The 20,120-nt window shown below is 43.8% G+C and overlaps 5 protein-coding genes across 12 annotated transcripts; 3 read left to right on the plus strand and 2 right to left on the minus strand.

Moving 5' to 3' along the window:
- Window positions 1–1,231: 1,231 nt before the first annotated feature.
- Window positions 1,232–3,047, plus strand: LOC103968652 (7-deoxyloganetin glucosyltransferase). The gene is made up of 2 exons (XM_009381934.3): window positions 1,232–1,898; window positions 1,982–3,047. Exons 1-2 carry the CDS (start codon window positions 1,397–1,399, stop codon window positions 2,902–2,904), a joined length of 1,425 nt encoding a protein of 474 aa, XP_009380209.3. The 5' UTR covers window positions 1,232–1,396; the 3' UTR covers window positions 2,905–3,047.
- Window positions 3,048–4,470: 1,423 nt separating this feature from the next.
- On the minus strand, window positions 4,471–7,833 carry LOC135651836 (small ribosomal subunit protein eS6-like). The gene is made up of 6 exons (XM_065172333.1): window positions 7,695–7,833; window positions 7,497–7,561; window positions 6,022–6,079; window positions 5,821–5,929; window positions 5,472–5,744; window positions 4,471–4,892 (listed from the first exon to the last, which is right to left on the minus strand). Exons 1-6 carry the CDS (start codon window positions 7,698–7,700, stop codon window positions 4,654–4,656), a joined length of 750 nt encoding a protein of 249 aa, XP_065028405.1. The 5' UTR covers window positions 7,701–7,833; the 3' UTR covers window positions 4,471–4,653.
- Window positions 7,834–8,702: 869 nt separating this feature from the next.
- Window positions 8,703–11,599, plus strand: LOC103968654 (14-3-3-like protein). Its single transcript, XM_009381937.2, has 4 exons — window positions 8,703–9,297; window positions 9,502–9,624; window positions 10,995–11,111; window positions 11,227–11,599. Exons 1-4 carry the CDS (start codon window positions 8,815–8,817, stop codon window positions 11,278–11,280), a joined length of 777 nt encoding a protein of 258 aa, XP_009380212.2. The 5' UTR covers window positions 8,703–8,814; the 3' UTR covers window positions 11,281–11,599.
- Window positions 11,600–12,577: 978 nt separating this feature from the next.
- Window positions 12,578–19,298, minus strand: LOC103968655 (VQ motif-containing protein 9). Of its 8 annotated transcripts, XM_065171014.1 has the most exons (7): window positions 19,160–19,298; window positions 18,870–19,057; window positions 18,685–18,785; window positions 17,083–17,133; window positions 16,753–16,886; window positions 14,826–15,778; window positions 12,578–12,954 (listed from the first exon to the last, which is right to left on the minus strand). In XM_065171014.1, exon 6 carries the CDS (start codon window positions 15,773–15,775, stop codon window positions 14,882–14,884), a length of 894 nt encoding a protein of 297 aa, XP_065027086.1. In that variant the 5' UTR covers window positions 15,776–15,778; window positions 16,753–16,886; window positions 17,083–17,133; window positions 18,685–18,785; window positions 18,870–19,057; window positions 19,160–19,298; the 3' UTR covers window positions 12,578–12,954; window positions 14,826–14,881. The 8 variants fall into 8 exon arrangements, with proteins under 8 accessions (XP_065027086.1, XP_065027087.1, XP_065027085.1 ...); XM_065171015.1 differs by lacking the exon at window positions 17,083–17,133; XM_065171013.1 differs by having other exon boundaries at window positions 16,753–18,598.
- A 130-nt stretch (window positions 19,299–19,428) lies between these two features.
- Window positions 19,429–20,060, plus strand: LOC103968656 (non-classical arabinogalactan protein 31). Its single transcript, XM_009381939.3, has one exon. The coding sequence runs from the start codon at window positions 19,429–19,431 to the stop codon at window positions 19,858–19,860; it is 432 nt and encodes a 143-aa protein (XP_009380214.2). The 3' UTR covers window positions 19,861–20,060.
- Window positions 20,061–20,120: the final 60 nt, after the last annotated feature.

Raw genomic sequence — 20,120 nt, forward strand, 5'->3', positions numbered from 1 at the left:
CTCAGTGTTCTCGCGCTTGTTCGTTCTCAGACTCGAGGGTTTACGTGGGCACGGGAAAGGAGACAAGCCGTACTCGTGAAAGCTAAAACGTACGTACATGCATGCGAGCATGAAAGCCAAACACAATCGATAAGCGTGGAAGCCAAAATCAATGCCTCCTGTTAAGCGTTTGACTGACGTGACGTATGCTTGCATATCCAATGTATCAAGACACAACCTAATTTTGGAACAGCGCCGGAGATCAGCACCGGTCTCCGCCATGTGCATCTCGCGACAACAGAGTCAAAGATGTCAAGCTGCAGCAGTAGGTGATGACATTTGTGCAACGCGATGCCATCACACGAAGCACGCTTTTTTGCCCAATGTAGCGTATAATTTTCTCAAATAATATCCACATCAAATACATATTTAAAATATAATTTTTATTAATTATTTATCAAATATTCCACACATTCACTCAAAAAGAATCTTTAGAGTATACTTGACTCTACAGGGATATGATATGGATGAATCTTAATGACATCATCTGATGAGTCATCTTTTGTATCTTGCCGATTGAGCGAGAGAATATTTGACTATTATGAGATATTATTTTTCCTTCTGTAGGATTAAATATTCGATTCGGACTATTGTAACCTAATGGCATTATGATAATATGAAACTCAATTCATAACTTGAAGAGCAAGGAAAAGGACTCTGCAAGAAAGCAACAACAATATTCTCGTCAACGTCATTGGCCGACTTGAAATGGCTTCAGCCGAGAGGTGCGAGTCGACGGTACGGCTCTCCCACCACATCGGCGTGCACTGCATTGGACTGACCCTCGGCTCTGCCGAGGTATGAACACTAGATGTGCCTGGCGTTTGAATAGATTCGCTACAGTATATTATGAATGCGATTGCTGTTGTTATCGTTTATTCAAGCTCATTTCTCTGTGGATGATGCAGACCTTTCATCTTTCTATGAACCCTATCCCGTGACAAGGGACCATTTACAAGGATGACAACGAGGACGACTAGCCTATCGTCATTGACACTAAATGGGCAATGTAGCAGCAGCAGCCACGGCAAGAGAGTAGGCCACCTTTGATGGCATGGGGTTTCGGTAAGCCACCTTTCATGGAGTTGCTCATGTTTCGTCACCATTTCCAACATGAACTAGTTTCCGGGTCAGGCCAGAGAAAGCAATACGTTACCAGCTCAAGTCACAGCGCGAGACTTCTCAAAAGTTCTTCGCAGATGTATTAATCAACTAGATTTCTTTTCTTTGGCTATATAAACCCTTGTGTTGCTGCACGAACTCTTCAAACACACACAAAGCCAGCCAGTGTGAGAGGAACAGTAGTTGTTGATAGAGAGAGAGAGAGAGAGAGAGAGAGAGAGAGAGAGGGGAAGCGATGGGTTCGATTCCAGCAGAGAAGCCCCATGCGGTGTGCGTCCCTTACCCCGCCCAAGGTCACATAACCCCCATGTTGAAGCTGGCCAAGCTCCTCCACTCCCATGGCTTCCACGTAACCTTCGTCAACACCCTCTTCAACCACAAGCGCCTGATCCGCTCCCGAGCCATCTCCGCTCTCCACGCCCTCCCAAGCTTCCGCTTCGCGTCCATCCCCGACGGGCTCCCGCCCTCCGACGAGGACGCCACGCAGGACATCCCTTCGCTGTGCGAGGCCATCCCCAGAACCGCCCTCCCTCCCTTCCGCCACGTCCTCCGGCAGCTTAACGAGGAGTCGCCGCCGGTGTCCTGCATCGTGTCCGACGGAGTCATGACCTTCACTCTCGACGCTGCTCAGGAGCTGGGCGTCCCCGAGGTCGTGTTCTGGACCACGAGCGCCTGCGGCTTCATGGGCTATCTCCACTACCAGCATCTCCGCGAGAGGGGTCTTACCCCTCTCAAGGGTGAGTCAGTCGGTGTCCTCCGCATCTACTTGAATAAGACGCGCAGACATCGTTGTTCATCCGCATCTTTTGATTCTTTGCAGACGAAGGCGACATCACGAGTGGATATCTGGACATGCCGGTGGACTGGATACAGGGCTTCAACAACATGAGGCTGAGGGATTTCCCCTCCTTCATCCGCACGACCGACCCCAAGGACGTGATGCTCAACTTCTGCACCCGCGAGGCGCAACGAGCCTCCATGGCCTCCGCTGTCATCCTCAACACCTTCGAGGAATTGGAGCGGCCGGTCCTGGAAGCCATGGCGTCGATACTCCCTGCGGTGTACACCGTCGGCCCGCTCACCCTGCTCTCTCAGCGAGTCGCCGACAGCCCGTTGACGTCGATCCACTCCAACCTGTGGAAGGAAGACAGCGGCTGCATGGAGTGGCTCGAGGGCCGGAGACCGGGCTCGGTCGTCTACGTCAACTTCGGCAGCATCACCGTGATGAGCAACACGCAACTCCTAGAGTTCGCGTGGGGGCTGGCCAACTCCGGCTACGACTTCCTGTGGGTGATAAGGCCGGACCTGGTGAGAGGAGACGCCGCGGTGCTGCCGCAGGAGTTCGTGGAGGAGACCAAGGAGAGGGGCCTGCTGGCGAGCTGGTGCCCGCAGGAGGCGGTGCTGTCGCACGCGTCCGTCGGCGGCTTCCTGACCCACAGCGGATGGAACTCGACGATCGAGAGCATTAGCGGCGGGGTGCCGATGCTGTCGTGGCCCTTCTTCGCCGAGCAGCAGACCAACTGCCGGTACGCGTGCACGGAGTGGGGCATCGCCATGGAGATCGACAACGACGTAAAGAGGGAGGAAGTGGAAGCACTGATAAGGAAGTTGATGGGTGGGGACAAGGGGAAGGAAATGAGAAAGAAGACAATGGAGTGGAATGAGAAAGCCATGAGGGCGACACAACCAGGTGGGTCCTCTTTCGTGAACTTGGAGAGACTGATCAAGGATGTGATGCTTTGAAGGAGACGACTTGTTCTGCACCTTACACGCTAAGACATCCGTATCCGTGTGTTATACATTACTGGTAATTCATGTTACTGTAATACATATAAATCCGACAGACGCCTACATCAATCGATAAATATCTAAGCTAAGTTTTCATATCTACCGCTTCACATTCAATACATTGGTCCGCAAAATTCCATGGATGACGTTTTATTTCCCAAGAAAAGACAACCATGAGGCTGCCATGGAGTGACTACACACAACAATACAATAATTGAATGGAAATACTAACGAATATAAAATATGGTGGTCGCATGATGACAGAGTCGCATGTGATGCATCCAATAATTCACTGGTCCCAACAATATAATAATACAAAGAAGACAACCAGGAATGGGAACCAACAATGTCTGACCGGAGCTTTCTGGCTCCCAAATACATATACTATTAAGTTAGCATTTGCTTAGGAAACTATATAAAGTTTATCGAGGGAAATATTCACGTAGGAAGACCTGTCATAGCATATTCCGATCCAAATCAATGATCCGAAATGGATTATTACAAACCAATGATCCAACATAGTACATGCGAAATGATATCGTCAGTCATGATCTGAGCTAACTAACTCGAAATATTTAAACCCAAATTAACAATAATAAACTCAATTCAAATCATTCTCCACTTCCAATGTATAACTAACTTGCTAAAGCTGATCCTGTTTTCAACTACAGCATAATTGTCTTTCCCCTAAAATATATGCCAAGGTTGTCAAATTTGTTTCCTATCTAGGATAGTAAATGGGTTACAAACTCAGATATTATAACATCCTACAAATTATAAAATGAACATAAAAAAATAATTTTAAGATGCATACATATATTTAAAGAAATTTATAGATTTTTTTTATTAAGATTTAGCTACAAAGGTTGCTTTAAGTTTTAATAATCATTATTTTGGTCTAAGTTGGTTTTAATAGCCTGTCCGAATACTTTTGTAGAGTAAAAAGAAAAAAGCACTAGTTATCTTGTCCTAATATCCTATCAAGTAAACAAAAAAACCACCAGTTTTAATGGTCCTACCGTCGTATAAAGTTAACCAAAAAAAAAAAACACTTGCTTTCCTACGCTACTATCGACTTCTTCATCGAGAGGTCATGAAAGAGGGAGAAGATGGGAAAAGGAAACAGAAGGTTGGGAGAGGAGAAAGGAGATAAAGGTTATGAGGTAGGAGAGGGCAGGAGAAACAGTACTTTTCAGCTTGATTAATATCTAACATTGATATGAGAACCATAATGCTGTTTAACCCAGCTATGTAATCTAAAAATTCCTCCACTCAACCTAACGCAGCAACATAATCCACGACATCCTAGGATAAGCAAATTCCCCTACTGGAGATTTCAGACACAATTAAATATGCTTTTGAGGTGCTACATGATATTATATTATGAGCACATTTTTCATTTCTTTAATGGCAGGCCCTACGACTTAGTAACATCACTCTTATTATCTCCTAGTGAAAATCTGCATCAGCCAGCAACCCTATCTATTCACACTTCCAGAAGTTTATTTTCAACGGAAAGTATTGGAGACTAACAAAGCAAATCAATTTTCAGTGCCAACATCCAAATTGCAAAAACATGGAAACAATGTTCAAGTAGTAGTATCCATTATCTAAATAAAAGTAATTATGCTATCAGTCTGTTTATAGCAAAGAGTAAAGCACGTACTGATCTTTGTCTGGTTGGTTCCTTGAGAAAACCATGATCTAGGCTGCGATGGATGGCTTGGAGGCAGCAGAAAGCTTGGACCTCCTCTTGGCCAAACTCTCACTCCTGCGCTCCCTCTGCTCCTTGAGCCTGGTTGCAAGCAGCTTCTGGTACTCTGCGGCTTCTGACTTGGCCTTGGCAATCCTCTTCTTCTTCTCTGCAATCCTGGCACGCTTCCTTTGCAAAGTCAAGGGAGTCACAAGCCTCTGTATCTTTGGTGCCTTGCTGCACTTCTTGCCTGCAAAGAGTATCGGAAACTTTAATCAATGCCAACATTTCCATACTGGAAAAGTCAAAGCATCTCATAGAGAAGGCAAAAAGGCTAGGCCTTGAATGCATGTTGCAGTAACTTCGGAAATGATACCATCGCAGTAAAATGATCCTATTTCTCTATTTAGGTTCACGCAACCTACCCCGAATAACATCATAAGACAGTTGTTACATGCATGCTTGATTATGAAAAATCCAAAAAGATATCAAGCCAGTACAACTCCATGCAATAAATGAAGTTTACTAAATTTCCAACAAAATGATTGTAAAAGCAAGAACTATGATTGAAGGGGAAAAAACCACAATGGTAATCATCGATTTGCAGTGACAGTGAGGTCACAAAGGGCGTCAAATGTGAATCTAGTAGATGCCCTTATGTGCTAGCACCTTTATTTATATGACAAAAAAAAGAAAAAAAATGCTGTGTTGACATATCTAGATAACAAGTTAACAACAAAAGACTGCTAATATAAGCACAAATTCACCAGCATAGTATCTCATAAGGTAAGCAGGATCACCAATTAATGCAGTATGGTAAAATAAGCACCTGATTTTGTTGTGAAGGTTCGGCGGTATGTATTGACGTACTTGCGAACATCATCCTCTTTGGAAAGGTTGAATAGTTTGCGAATTTTGGAGGCCCTCTTTGGTCCCCTCATTCTAGGCTTTTCAATATCGGTTAGTCCAGGAAGATCATTCTCACCCTTCTTAACAATAACCAAGTTTAGAACTGAGAGGTCAGGGCTAACGATGCAACCACGAACTGACTTCCTCCTGCGCTCTCCATTACGCCTTCCATACCCACGGAAGCAAGGTGTACCTAGACAAGATAACGAGATCAAGAAACCAGCTAGAGAATAATTCCAAGTAATTCAACAAACCAAAAGAAGATATACCCCTGTGCAGCAGCAGGCGGACACGACCAGGAGTTAGTACTCCCTGCTTCATGGGAAACCCTTGCTTGTCACAACCACCCATGATTTTGAAAACATAACCTTTGAACTCCTGGTAAAACAAAGACATGTAGCTTACAAGTTTCATCTTTTGAACTTCAGACTAATGTTATCTGATAAAGGAAAATTGTGGCTGAATCATACCTCTCCAAGAGCATCTCCACTGACTTCCTGAGAGATCCTCTTGTCAAAAAATGCTCGGCTGCACAACATATTATGAACACTTTTGAGTATATTTCAATACATTAACCAATAACAATATCAAAAGAACATAACCAAAATAAAAAAAATTAAAGCAACCCTTGGTCAAAGGAAACTCAATAATTTTGGTTTTTGCCCATGATCCAGACACAACTTAATCTCCAAACCCAGTTATCAAATTAATAAAATGACATCCAAAAACCAAAAACAATTAAGAAATGCACAGAACTTCCCCTCAGTGTCACACATATTTTGGTGTAAGTTTAAGTCTTTCATAAATCAAGGAACAGGTAGCACTATGATGTTACATGTCGATAGATAAAATTAGATCGCCCATTCTCTGGATGCTGAAAGATAGTAATTGAAAAACCAACAATGTGAAGATACATGGCCAGACAGTCGAGCACCATTTGATTATACTATACTTACATAATGCAAAAAGGGCAGCACAACACAGAAAGTTTTGCCACTGCATAATCTAGGAAGGTCAGACGTGTCCACCCATGCCCATGCACTTGAAGTGATTGCATTTGCCATTTGAACCCATGATCCAGGACACAACATACCAATCCTCCCATTGGATAAAGACCTGTCTGTCCTCTCCAAGAGAGTTAAGCACAAGTCTCCAAGTGACTTAAATTACCCAAAGATCATCCAACAAAAGAATCTCTTATCTACCAATTACTTTGTATTGATGCAGCATATAATAATTTGACCTTTAACGGACACCTCAAAAACATAGTTCTTGTTGATGGATTTCTTTCTTCTTAATATTGTCTTATACAGATTCTCTTGTGTTATTTTGATAATCCGGCAACCAAAACTTCGCATAGACTAATTTCGCCTGACATGTTAATCCAAACAGTTAAACTCATCAAGTGTTCTTCACTACCAAAACTAGTAAAAAAAAACTAAGCACGACTTAGATCTCCAAAGAAACTAAAATAACTTGCAACTCAATGGTCACATTACAAACAACGCAGGTCTCCATCAAACTGAACATACACATGCATATGCGAGCACACACACATGGAAAAGAAACTTAAGGAAAAAAATCGAAGCCCTAATTATACACACCAATCCTGTTAGCGTATTTGTAGCCAATGCTGCAATACTTTCAATCTAATAAGAGTTCAGATAGCCATAATTTACAGTCACTCCAACGAGTTATTTTTACATCCTAGGAAAGAGCATTCGACAAACCAACATAAACTTATCACCAACCGACGAAAAACCTTAATCTTGAAAGCGCACCAATTTCCTCGTGCATGGACCAATGATGGACGATAAGTAACTAGGAACATTAAAAAAAATTGCACTAGAATAACATGATAAAATAACAAGGAAAAAACAAATTCCGATCTACAGACAAAACGTAGAACATCAAACATAATCATTCCGAATCCATAGTAGCTTACAGCTTCTGATCGTCATCAATTTCCAGCTTCTTCTGGCACCCAGTGGTCGGATTCGCAATATTGAACTGCAAAAAAAATACCAAAAACCAACAACTAAGACGAACTCAACCCTGAACATTACAGTCCGACACAAAAAGGGGAAAAAGAACAGTACGATAAGAGAAATCCCAGAAACGCAAAGATGAGTCCGAATCGTACCTTCATCTTGTATCAAACAGTCCCTTGGCCGAGCGCGAGAGCAGAGCACGAAATGCTAACTCGCCGCGACTCGCCGCTAGGGTTTCTCATGGCGCACGGAGGGGCTTAGCCCATTTATAGCGACGGTGGATCGTTATCATCGTACGTGATATGGTGGTCTCCACCGTTTGATCGTTAATATTCGAGGCGCACTCGAGCGGTTGGACACCGGCCGACTCGGTTGGCCTGCTTTGATTCGCGTCGAGGCTGAACCGAATCGAACCCAATCCAAACGAACGAACGAGATCGAACCGTAGGGACTCGAGAGTTATGTTTTATGAGTTTTATGCATTTAGTCATTGTTAAATCTGGTTATCCAACATGGATATTGATTCGAATTTAAATTGTCCATATCATACAACATGATGTGGATCCTCTTATCTGGATATTGTGGACATTTTACTGATGTCTAATCGTAGACGAATCAGATGAGGACACATCATCATCATCATCGAATCGGATCATTCAATGGTGCTCACGGCTTCCTTAGCTGTCGCCGACACATCGCTCTCCCCACTGGTTCACAATAAAGCGTAGCGTCACAAGACGAGTCCTTCCCATTTGTCCTGCGGCAACGTGTCGTGATCAAGTTGGCTCAGACAGCTGTCTCTTGTAGCTTTGTCATAATTGACGGCAGATCAAATGCTCTCATGGGATCCACCGTGCGCCCTCCCGCGCCCCTATTCGTTCCTCGCCGCTCGTATCTGCGTCCGTTGGCTCTCCGTCTTTATCGCACGGCCCCCAAATTTTCCACCTTCTGTTTTTCCGTAAAAAGGAAAAATAGAAAAAGTGTTTCCTGTGCCGCTCTTCTCCAATGATCGGACGACGCTTCCGCTGCTGGTGTCATTCTTACAGCCGTCAGGACCCACAGTGGCCGGTCGCGATGTGGGATTGGAACGGTCCGTTTCATGGTGCCACCGGAGAGGATCCTCCTGCGATCTTTTATCTTCCTCTTTAAAAACTGCCCTCTCTGCCACTTCTTCTTCCCCGCCCCCTCCCCACCCCTCTACGATTTCCTCCTCCCCTTCCTCCTCGGTTTCTTTGGGCGGTAGAGGCGGCGGCGGAGGAGGCTACGACGGAGATGGCGGGGACGAGGGAGGAGAACGTGTACTTGGCGAAGCTGGCGGAGCAGGCGGAGCGGTACGAGGAGATGGTGGAGTACATGGAGAAGGTGACGGGAGCCGCGGCGGCGGAGGGGGAGGAGCTCACAGTGGAGGAGCGCAACCTACTCTCGGTTGCATACAAGAACGTCGTGGGGGCCCGCCGCGCCTCGTGGCGGATCGTCTCCTCCGTCGAGCAGAAGGAGGAGAGTCGCGGCAACGAGGCCCACGTCGTCGCCATCCGCGACTACCGAGCCAAAATCGAGGCCGAGCTCAGCTCCATCTGCGGCGGCATCCTCCGCCTCCTCGAGGAGCGCCTCGTCCCCTCCGCTTCCGCCACCGACTCCAAGGTCTTCTACCTCAAAATGAAGGGCGACTACCACCGCTACCTGGCCGAGTTCAAGACCAGCTCCGACCGCAAGGACGCCGCTGAATCCACCCTCGCTGCCTACAAATCTGCCCAGGTGCTTACTAGTCCGATCTCTCTTCCGATCCGACGCCGATGGTCTCGCCCGATCTCGTGTCGATCGAGTTAGAATCCGTTGTCAAATCGTAGGATCGTGTGGTTTGGTCGATCTAGATGGTGGATCTCGGATGGATACAAGGATAGGGCAGGGTCGTGGTTTGGGTCTTTGAGATGTTGATTCGTCTTGTTTGTGGACTGATAGGATCTCGCCATGGCGGAGCTTCCGCCGACGCATCCGATCCGGCTGGGGCTGGCCCTCAACTTCTCAGTGTTCTACTACGAGATCCTCAACTCACCGGACCGTGCCTGCAGCCTCGCGAAGCAGGTAAGCGATGAATCCCCTTGATTCCAAGATTTCACATTTTTTATCCTGTGCGCATATATATGTATATTGGATTGCAGAAATAAGTAGTTTTTTTGGATGTTTCGAACCTCCTTCTTGGTAGTTCTTCGGCTTCAAAGTTCCGTGTTTTCCCTTTCAATTTCTATTATGTATTGCTATTCCTTGTTTAGAATTTAAATGCCATTCGATTGATTTGCTTTTCATCACTATATCTTTTTGGCTCTTTTTTGTGACAAATTTTGTTAACATTGCCTTGTAATTTCCTTTTCAGTTTTATCTGCTGTTAAATTGTTGATCATTATAGCGGACATCTTTAAAGTGCCAAGGTTTTATGTTCACATGTCTTTGATCATAGTCTTTTAGTTTGGTTTTCGACCATTAATTCTGATTGTTTTTGCTGGCTGCCTTGTCATATTAATCTGTTCTTGCTACTGATAGAAATGACTGTCCTCTGGAATATTTTTATCTGTGTTTCAAGGTTGCAACTCCCTGTTTGGAATTTTGTTTCTTTTGCATCCAAAAGTAGGAGATGATTGTTGTTTTCTTGTTGTGCTCGCATCTGATTTCCATGGAGGCTAAAATTGTTTTATGTCATTGAAGTAAGCATTTTGTTTGAAACATATATGTATGCACATACATATGCAACACGGACAAAATTGGTTGTGTTGTATATTGCTATGGAGATTGATCTATAACTTTATTTGCCCTCCGTGATTGCCTCTCTGTTGTTTATTAATAGTGTGTGTCAAGATGATTTTTGGTAGATGATAGCTATGAGCTTAATGCAATCGTTTTTTTTTCAATTTGTTCCAAGCCAGTCATGTGACTAACTGGAAATGCTGTTTCCAATTTTTGGAAATGGTTAGATTCTCTTAATTCTGGTTTTTCTTCATTTGAAGTTCATAAGGTTTCAAAATATCAGTTTGGATTTTTATGCATCGACTGATTTTTTTTTTTTTTTTTTGTTTAATAGTGATACCGCATGGTATGTATGGCTTGATACTAGTTACCAAAGAGGGTTTGAACTGTTGGTTTAATGCGAAGGTGATAGCTGGTAAAGATTTTGATAGTATATTGCAAGATCATGGGTTGTTGGTTTAATGCGACGGTGATAGCTGGTAAAGATTTTGATAGTATATTGCAAGATCATGGGTTCCAATCCCGCCTTCGTCACTTACCCATTATCCAAAAAAAAAAAATTGGTTCAATGAATTTGTCATGTTTAATTTGACTTGAATAACCTTTCAGGAAAGAAGTTGAGATTATGAGAATTCTGTTTCATGTTAATCGGAGAATTAGACGTGTTCATCATGATGGGTAATGAAATCACTTTGTGTGGTTGATCCTATCAGGCATTTGATGAAGCAATCGCCGAACTGGATACTCTGGGAGAAGAATCATACAAAGACAGCACTCTCATTATGCAGCTCCTCCGCGACAATCTGACATTGTGGACTTCGGACATGCAGGTGCCTCAGATGTTCTACTATGAATTCTAGTTAACCCCTTTTGCCAGTTATTGTGCCGGCAAAAGAAGAACCCTATTAATTTCTGTGCATTTGCTTGCTTGCTTGCTGTCAATAGGATGATGGAGTGGATGAGATCAAGGAAGCACCCAAACGAGAGGAGGAGCAGTAGGATAAATAGATGATCTCTCTCCCATTAAGCACTTCAATATCTTCAAATTCTCTTGCTTAGCGGTGTGATAGAAAGAAGGTGGAGTTCACCCCTCGTCCCTTCATCCGTTGCTGTCGTGTTCTCCGAATTCTTCCGCCTTGTGTTTCTTCTCCTGTGTGGTCGGTCTCGCAACGGTGACTCCACTTACATTGTGTTTGGATTTGAGAGAAATGCTTTGTAACTGATTGGTTGACTAGATACAGCCCACTGTTTTATGGATTTGTGCTGGTGGAATGCAATGATCGCTTATAAGAATCAAACCAGTATAAATTCTGTGTTATGTTGTCCTCTATGATCGATCACTATACTCGTATCAAGTTGTTTCAGTCGTTCTTTGCCTGTGCTTGGGTTAAAAGGGCAACTCTTAGCAGCGTCTGCCATAACCGGATGAAAGCAACAGTTCAAGAATGGCACAGTGGCAGCTATTGTTCTCGAGCCTCAATCTTCCAGTTATGCAAAAGGTCGTGCATGTTGTTGTAGAGATGGATTATAGCATCAAATAAGATAAAACTAAACTTATGACATCAAAAATGAACCTAAAAATATAAGGAATTGAACCACTCAGAGAGTAAGTATTGTTGAGTTTGGATTACGACTTTGACACATTAACCTAATGCATCATGCATCTCGAGAATGATCGAAGATAGTAGGAGATGCAACATTTACGAATGTTTTGACAAAAACGTCAAAAATATAACTGACAAAGAATATTACATAAAAACGAAATATTATTACATAAAAACGAAATATTATTAGGATTTTCTAGAGCGAAAATATGGTATAAACATTAACCATCTCAACATCGCAATAATCCTTGGATGGCATAGGGCTAGATGGACTTGAAAGTATTGTTAAGGATTATTAGTTGCATCACACTTAGCATCATAATCCTTGGATGGCATAGGGCTAGATGGACTTGAAAGTATTGTTAAGGATTATTAGTTGCATCACACTTAGCATCGCAATTTTTTGAGCAATAGACTATCTTGAACCTTTATTTATGCAATCATTCAGAGTTTTGACTTGATTTACTAAAGTATATTTTTATATTTTATATTAATCATTCATAGTTTGATTTGATTTCCTAAAATATAATTTTATACTTTATATTATTCATAAAATATTTGTCTACATGTTCACCTCCACTAACTCGTTTTTCCTTTTTCTCAGAGGAGGTTTCAACAAGACTCATTTTTTCCAGAGGAATATCACAATAGTACTGTATGACTGAGATAAAATTAATTAAAAATTAACTAAGTTCATGATAATAAAAGGAATGCATTAGATAAACACAGTGCCCATTGATAAACAAGTCAGACTGACACAAACATCACAAGTGTAGATCTAAATGAACCTTTTAAACAGCTAAAGAACTAAGATCGCGAGGTTGCCAAGATTTCAAATTGTATTCTAATACTAATCCTGTACAGCCACTTTCTGTTGATGGTAATACATACCAGACTGCAATCCAGAATGTTGGAGGGATGCATTTCTCTGTGGTTCAAATGTAAACTGCTACTAATAGCTACATTACACAGGAAGAACATCTTGCAAGATGTCTCAAAGGAGATCAACCAGAGAATTCAAAGTAGAGGCTAGAAATCTGCTTCTCCAAATAATTGCCGCCGCTGGTTCCTAGTGCAGGAGGAAAATCTATCAGCTTATGAAAGATCAAAGAGTATCCTCATTCATTTTGATGGCATACATAATGATGATGACCATCCAACCACCATGTTTCGAAGAATATGCTTAGCCGTAGAGAAATGAAACAAATATCATGGCTTATCAAAGAGTATCCTTATTCATTTTGATGCCACACAGAAATGATGATGACTATCCAACTACCATGTTTCAAAGAATATGCTTACTCGTAGTTGTAGAGAAAAGAAAAAAATATCATGGCTCACCAAAGAGTATCCTCATTCATTTTGATGCCATACAGAATGATGATGACAGCGCAACCACCTTGTTTCAAAGAATATGCCTAGTTCTAGAGAAAAGAAACAAATATCATGGCTTACGCTACATGTCATCGATGGTGTTGATCATATGGGAAGTTTCAGAATGCAAGGAAATATTTCTAACATATGCCATGCTTCTGCATGCAAAAATAAACCAAATAAACCATCAATTAAGGATTTCTGGCCCAAAATCAAAGAAATTAACAGTAAACCTTTACAATTAAGAAAAGAAAGCACTCTATCAACCCTAAATCCCAATGCAACGCATGTGTCGGTTAAGAGGGCAGCTTAATGGAATCTCCCTGTGATTCTCGACTAGCACAATATTTGCACTTCCATTTCAAAATGGAAATAAAATGTGGAGGAAACATATAAAGGATGTCACCAAAGATACTTTGGGCACTCCGATGATTCAACATAAAATAAGTTATCCACGTAGAAAATTTACTAAACGGTTAAAACTATTCCAAAATGTTCAAAAGTTGGAAACTTTACCAATGGATACCAAAGTTGATAAATCAGTGTCCAAACCAAGAAGTGACTGAAGCTGCTTGTGATACTCGCTAGTGTTACCATACAGAAGACAATGAAAATAAATATCTAAGCCACATTCTTCTCTAGTTTGAGTTATTTCATTATAACTTCAATTTCATGATTGTGATAGTGCCAGTGATTGAAGTCAAAAAGACACAAGTAATTAGGGCACCACTGATGTTGGCCTAGCATCTGATCTCCATGCATAATAAAGATGCCTTGATTGATAATATCGACTGTAATGGACTCATTTCATAGTTGCAATTGAACTTCCGTAGCAGTTAAATTTTCGTTATACTTGTAGCAGCAGATAGAGCTGGAGGGCAGTAGACTTGGGTAAACAACAAAACCTTACAGTATGCACTCTTGAGTGAACAAGAAGTAGATGTCGGTGTGGTAGAACACGCTTACTCGGTGTTTTTACCCCTTCAACTTTTACTAAATTTCCTTGGCTTTCTATCTTATGTAAGCCATCTTTGTCCCTTAAAAGGACAAAGAATGTGGGCACTCTTATCCTACCAAGGAGGAATCTTTCTGGAAGAGAACAACAATTCACTGTTTGCAGCAGTAAAAAAATCTTCAAATCCTCAGACCCAGTAAAGAAAAATAGGATACATGAATACAGATCAATCAAAATTGTCTTAGCATATATAAAAGAGACAAGTGCATCTTATAGGGATCATAATTTGGGGTAAGATGAAGCACTTGATCATGCAAGCTAAGTAATTCTAGTAGATATTGTCCTACACAAACAAACCCTTCAATCATATAGGAGCCACAAATGCAATCAAACCTAATATATGATTTTATTGACATCAAAGAAGAATGGTTATGGGGGGGTTTGGGGTTTAGATCTGCAGAATGCAATTGCAAGGACATCTATTTGTACTCATGGCGTGAAGTGATCATTAGATTCTCAAGGAGGAGTTTAATGTACAGTAAAAAGCTACTGAATCACATAGGATGAAGGATGAAACCCTACCATGCTTCCGGCAAAGAAATGGATTTTACCTTTACCGCCTGCGTCGAGGTTTGTATTGAGAACTAAGGGATGAAAGTTGCTTGCTTCAGGAATCCCCTAATCTTGGGCTCGGCAGCTGAACCCCTGGGGACGTCGGCAACCCAAGTGCCGGTGCAGTCATCATCATCTGGTATGCCGTCCGCGGCGACAGCAGGCATCCGAACCCTAGCGGCGAACTCGAAGGCGGAAGCACGGGCGCCGCCGTGGGGGACGGGGCCGGGCCGCCGCCGCTGCGAAGGCGTCGCATGTAGGCCGAGATTGGCGACTCCGCCGCGGCGCTGACGGTGGGGAGCGGCGGCAGAGGCGACAGCGGTGGCCGCGTCCAGGGGTCCACGGCAGGCAGCGGCGGAGCGGGGACCAGCGCCGGAGGGCGGGGGGAGAGGTGGGCCAACGGCGGCGGGCGGATGCGGTGGAGACGTGAGGTGGGGGCGACGGTGGCCGCGGCCGCGGCAGGAGGAGGAACAGGCGGCGGCGCCTCGGCAGGCGGAGGGCGGCTCTGGTGGTGCGCAGAGGAACCGGTCAGCTTCTGGACGACGTCGCGGAAGTCGTTCTTGTCGATGTTGTACACCGGCGGCTGCGGCTGGTACGGCGGAGCTCCCCCGCCGCTACCAACGCTGGTCCCCGCTGGAGGACCCGGCGGCGCCAGCGGCTGCGCAGCAGCAGCGGCCGGAGCAGCAACGGTGTTAGGCTCAGGGACAGCGGCAGCGTTTCTTTGAACAGGCTTGGAGATCTTGTAGGAGGCTCTGTTGAGGGACCTGAGTGAGCTCTGTACGTTGCTATTGCTTGTCTTGCTGTTGCTGATAGAGCTGCCACAGCCGCCCTGACCACAAGGATTGCCAGCAGCAGGAGTGGAGCGGTCATCGACAGCGATGGTGACCGTGGATGTGGAGGATGAGGAGGTAGAGATGTTAGCTGAGGAAGGACAGCTTCTCTCCATCATTACCTGCAACACAAACACAGCGTGGGGTGCTTGAATCTTTCTCCCCTCTCGCTTGTCTGAAGAAACGGGTGGGTGTTGTGTCACACAACAACAACAAGAGGAGCTTCAACACACTAATTGAATACAGGCACAAAAGGACACCACACATGTTCATTAAACAACACCTTCTGTGTGTCACTTGTCGCTTTCTTCTGACATATAAGCAGCCTATTCGAAAGGAATCGTGTCTGCATGAATTATATTATGGCGTGTAGAGAAAGAGAGGCCAAACCCTATCATCCACATGTTGTGGGTGCTGAATCTAACCATCACAGTTAGGCCACACACTCCACTCAAACTCTGGAGAAGCTTCCAAATGAATTAGATACGGATGGCTTGAGCTCTTCATTTCAGTAAGCTGAGCTCATCACGACAGGAGATGACAGAAAAATAATGACAACATATATAATAATATTTTCAGGTCCTATTTTATATGATTCCGCTGCTTAGCAGACAGATCTAATCGGAAATAGAAGAAGAATTGGCCCAATTTGCTGTGTATGGAAGACTGGTCGATACCAATATGCTCTGGTATGACTACTTTGGAGACATGCCTGACATAAGATCAGATGATAAGGTGGGCTATACAGTGGTGACACAGAAAAAGGGAAGCTGAAGCAACTGATGATATTGAAGATGATGATGATAGAGATGGACGGTCAAAAGGTTGCGTTTTTGGAGACGGTAAGACGGCAGCTTTGGGGGAGATGTGACTACGCAGTAATAATTTCTGGCTTTCAAGAGGAATTCTAAGATTCTGTCCTTAAAATCATGCGACCGCTAGTTGGGGCTCCTTTGACTCAAAAAAGCATCGCTTTTGACCGCCCCACAGTGCCCGTCCTTCTCTTTCTTTCTTTTCTCCACCAAACTCTACTCGTAGTTTTAGACGGTCTTAACATGTATTTGCATACCAACGACAAGAAAGTACACAGACATACCTGTCAGAAGCAGCAAGATTGAGTGAAACACGATTGGGTGTGCCTTGCAATGTGCATCCAGGTATCCACCTTGACAGCACCAGCAAGCTCAAGACAGTCATTGATGAGGTTGTAGAGAAGCCAGGGAGCATCAGCTGTAACATGAAAAGCTTGTTTGAGTTGGGGAGATTACACAAAGATTTAAAAGAATGACTAAATCATTCATGTCGTCTCAAAAGAACAAGAATAAGCTCCCAGAGAATGCATTTCTTGGCACAGTGATAATTCTGAAATCTATTGTTATCTTCCTTGCTTAAAGGAACTTAGCAAGAACAGTAGGCAAGTCCATACTAAATATACTCTCAGGCTTTACGGCAGCCATGAAGAGACAACCAAGTACACCTGCAAAAGAAAGCATATAAGAGCATCTCTATGATCGAATCATGGAAAGAACAATAAAGAGAAAAAGTGTTGCACAAACAATAAAAGAAAGAAAACTTCTCAAAATCACATTTTGTGAACATTTGATTGCTTGCTCTTCTATGTAGTTTTATGCTAAATGAGGAATGAGGAGTCATACCACTTGATGGACATCCATCCCAAAGTTCTGTAAGAAACTCCAGAAAAGCCATCCACTACTTCATTATGTATAGCATCTGCGTCACTTATGTGTTAAGCCTCACATTAGTAGCATGAACTTGGAGAACCAATTCATCCACATAAAGCACAGCTCCTGATGCCTATAAGACCTTCCTAAAACTGTCACTGTACTATTTGCTTTGCTCAGTGCCAAAAAGACACTGCTTCCGCACAAATATAATTTGAAGGATAGTGCGTTTGAGATCTTCATTTCAGGGGAAACACAAAATGTATGTCTTTCTAAACTATCAATGATTAATCACAGTAAGATGTTAGTTCATCTGTTTATTTTCCCCAGTGATTTTGATGTCTATCATTTATGGCTATCGGGATATGATGAGAATATACTCAATCCGAGCATAGAAAATGAAAATAAGCGCTGTATTTAACACTTGCAAGCTCTCTCAAACAAGATAATTACAAGTTTCTAAGGTTCCATGATCAATCAAAACTCAATAATAACAACAAGTCATAATATTCCAACTATTTAGGAGCAGCCACATGGATCTTCAATGGACCAATGACATTAACTGAAAGTTGCCTGTGGTACAGGTCCGCATGATGGAAAATAGTATTAATCAGAGTCTAAGTTATGGATGGTAGTGTAGACTATAAAACAAAAAGGTGCTTATAAGGTAGCAGTTAATAACAAGTTACAGAAAAAGAGAAAATTAGATCATAGAAATATGAAAACTTTACAAAAAAGATCTTGCTAGTGTCTATGTCAAGTTGGTGTCACTAATGGTTAAAAAAGCTAAAATTTCCTAATGCAATTACATCTGAGGATAAATGTAACATCTCGATTAGTTTAAAGTAAACAAGATTAATATTGATTTATAAAGATCTGATAAGTGTACTATTATAAATTTAATATTTGTATACAATCAGGAGGGTTACTTCATGAAGTCAGAGAGCTCGTCACGACGTAGAGCCATCAGCGAACTTCAAATTATGCCTATCAACCTAAAGTTTCACTAGCATAAACTAAGAGAATCAAACAATCAATAGGTGCATTAGCATCTATACTCTGTCAATATGATTTTGGGCTGTCAGCCCAGAAACCAATACCTCATTGGAAACGAGATTGTCACCAATTGATAGTAGTCTAAAAAGGAAAATGTTCTTCTTATGCATGATCTGTATAACGACTAGTAGTAATAGTGGTGGTTCACTCAGCAGCCTAAATCGATCGAGCATTCCTTGTTGAAGTCCGTCAACGGGCGCAAGACTGCAAGGCAAACTTTTCCTAGGCAATTCGACAAACACGTAACTGTCTCAAGTAATGAATGACACCATGGACTCGGTCAAACTTACGATTGCATTACCACCAGTCTTAGATCGATAGTATCCGGAGCAGCCAACCCCAAATTAGCCCGCGACGGAGAGTTGGACTTGACCGCCAGCAGAGTCAACATCTTGGAAAGAAGTGGTAGTAGACATGGGAGTCATCCCGTCAAGCAAGGTTCCCAAGTTGCTAACTTTGGATGGCGAAACGTTACCTGGGAACACCGCCTGCCTCCTCACCTCCCTCCTCCAACGCATCAACTGCTTGGAACTTTCGCGGCGGAAGGCGCTGCGTCACCGAGACACATCGCTTGCCTGCTTTTGCGAAGGAGAAACCCCTTCATCGCCGTCTGATGCGTCATGAACGGGTGCTACCTTCTGACAGCTGGAATACATGACACCCCTTTGGTGTGCACCGCCAAATGCAATGTGAAAACGCAAAAAAAGAAAAATAACTAAATAAATAAAAATGACGGATAAACGAACAGAATAGTCTGAGCCGTACCTAATGCGATCCGACGGATCCCGTCGAGTCCTCTGACTTAGCTATTGCTATTATATGGCTTTAAGAAAAAGAAGAAAAGAAGGCTTTAAGAAAAAGAAGAAAAGAAGCCTTCCTCTCTTCTTGCAACCGACCATTACCACTTCGTTCTGTCTCCCTCTATATAATCCATCGCACCCTTTCATCTGTTCTTCCCTTCCGACGCCAAACCCTAGTAACGCCGGTTAGCTTTCGCCTCCCGATCTCGACTCGGAGTTGGGGGATCTCGCAGGATGGAGATGGTCGCCGCTACCCTTCGCTTCGCTTTGCTCGCCGCCGCCGTGGCGCTGCTCGCCGTGACATCTGCCGCTCAGGGCCCCAGCCCCAGCCCCGCTCCCGTGAAACCCCCGACCCCGGCGCCGACGAAGCCTCCCGCCGTCGCCCCCGTCACCCAGCCCCCGGCGCCGACGAAGCCTCCCGCAGTCGCTCCCGTCACCCCGCCCCCGTCCGTGGCACCCCCGGTTTCCCCTCCAGCTTCCACCCCGCCCTCTCCCTCTGTTTCCACGCCTCCGTCGGAGGCTCACGCCCCCTCCCCTCCCGCTCCGCCGCCGGCCGTCCCACCTTCCTCAGCCCCCACGTCGCCGCCTTCGGGCAACGGCGCGGCCCCCATGACCATCAGCTGGATCGCCGTGGCCGGCCCGGCGCTCGCCTTGCTCGCTGTCTAGATCCGTGCATGCTCCGCCTAGCTCGACTTCTGCCGTCGGGTCTTGATCGGACGGTGGCCTCTTTTTGTCCTTATTTTTCGCGTGATTATTGTATTATTAATATATAATGATTGTTGTGGGTTTTTTTGGACTTTTGACTGTAGACATGTGAATGTGACTGTACCAATGCTGCTTAGTTTATTCCTATCTTTATTTTACCATTCTACCCCTTTCTCAGCTATTCTTAATTTCGACGGTTGGTATTCAAGTAAACATAAATG

The sequence above is a fragment of the Musa acuminata genome, chromosome BXJ3-10, assembly GCF_036884655.1.
Source record: "Musa acuminata AAA Group cultivar baxijiao chromosome BXJ3-10, Cavendish_Baxijiao_AAA, whole genome shotgun sequence".
Lineage (NCBI taxonomy): Eukaryota > Viridiplantae > Streptophyta > Magnoliopsida > Zingiberales > Musaceae > Musa > Musa acuminata.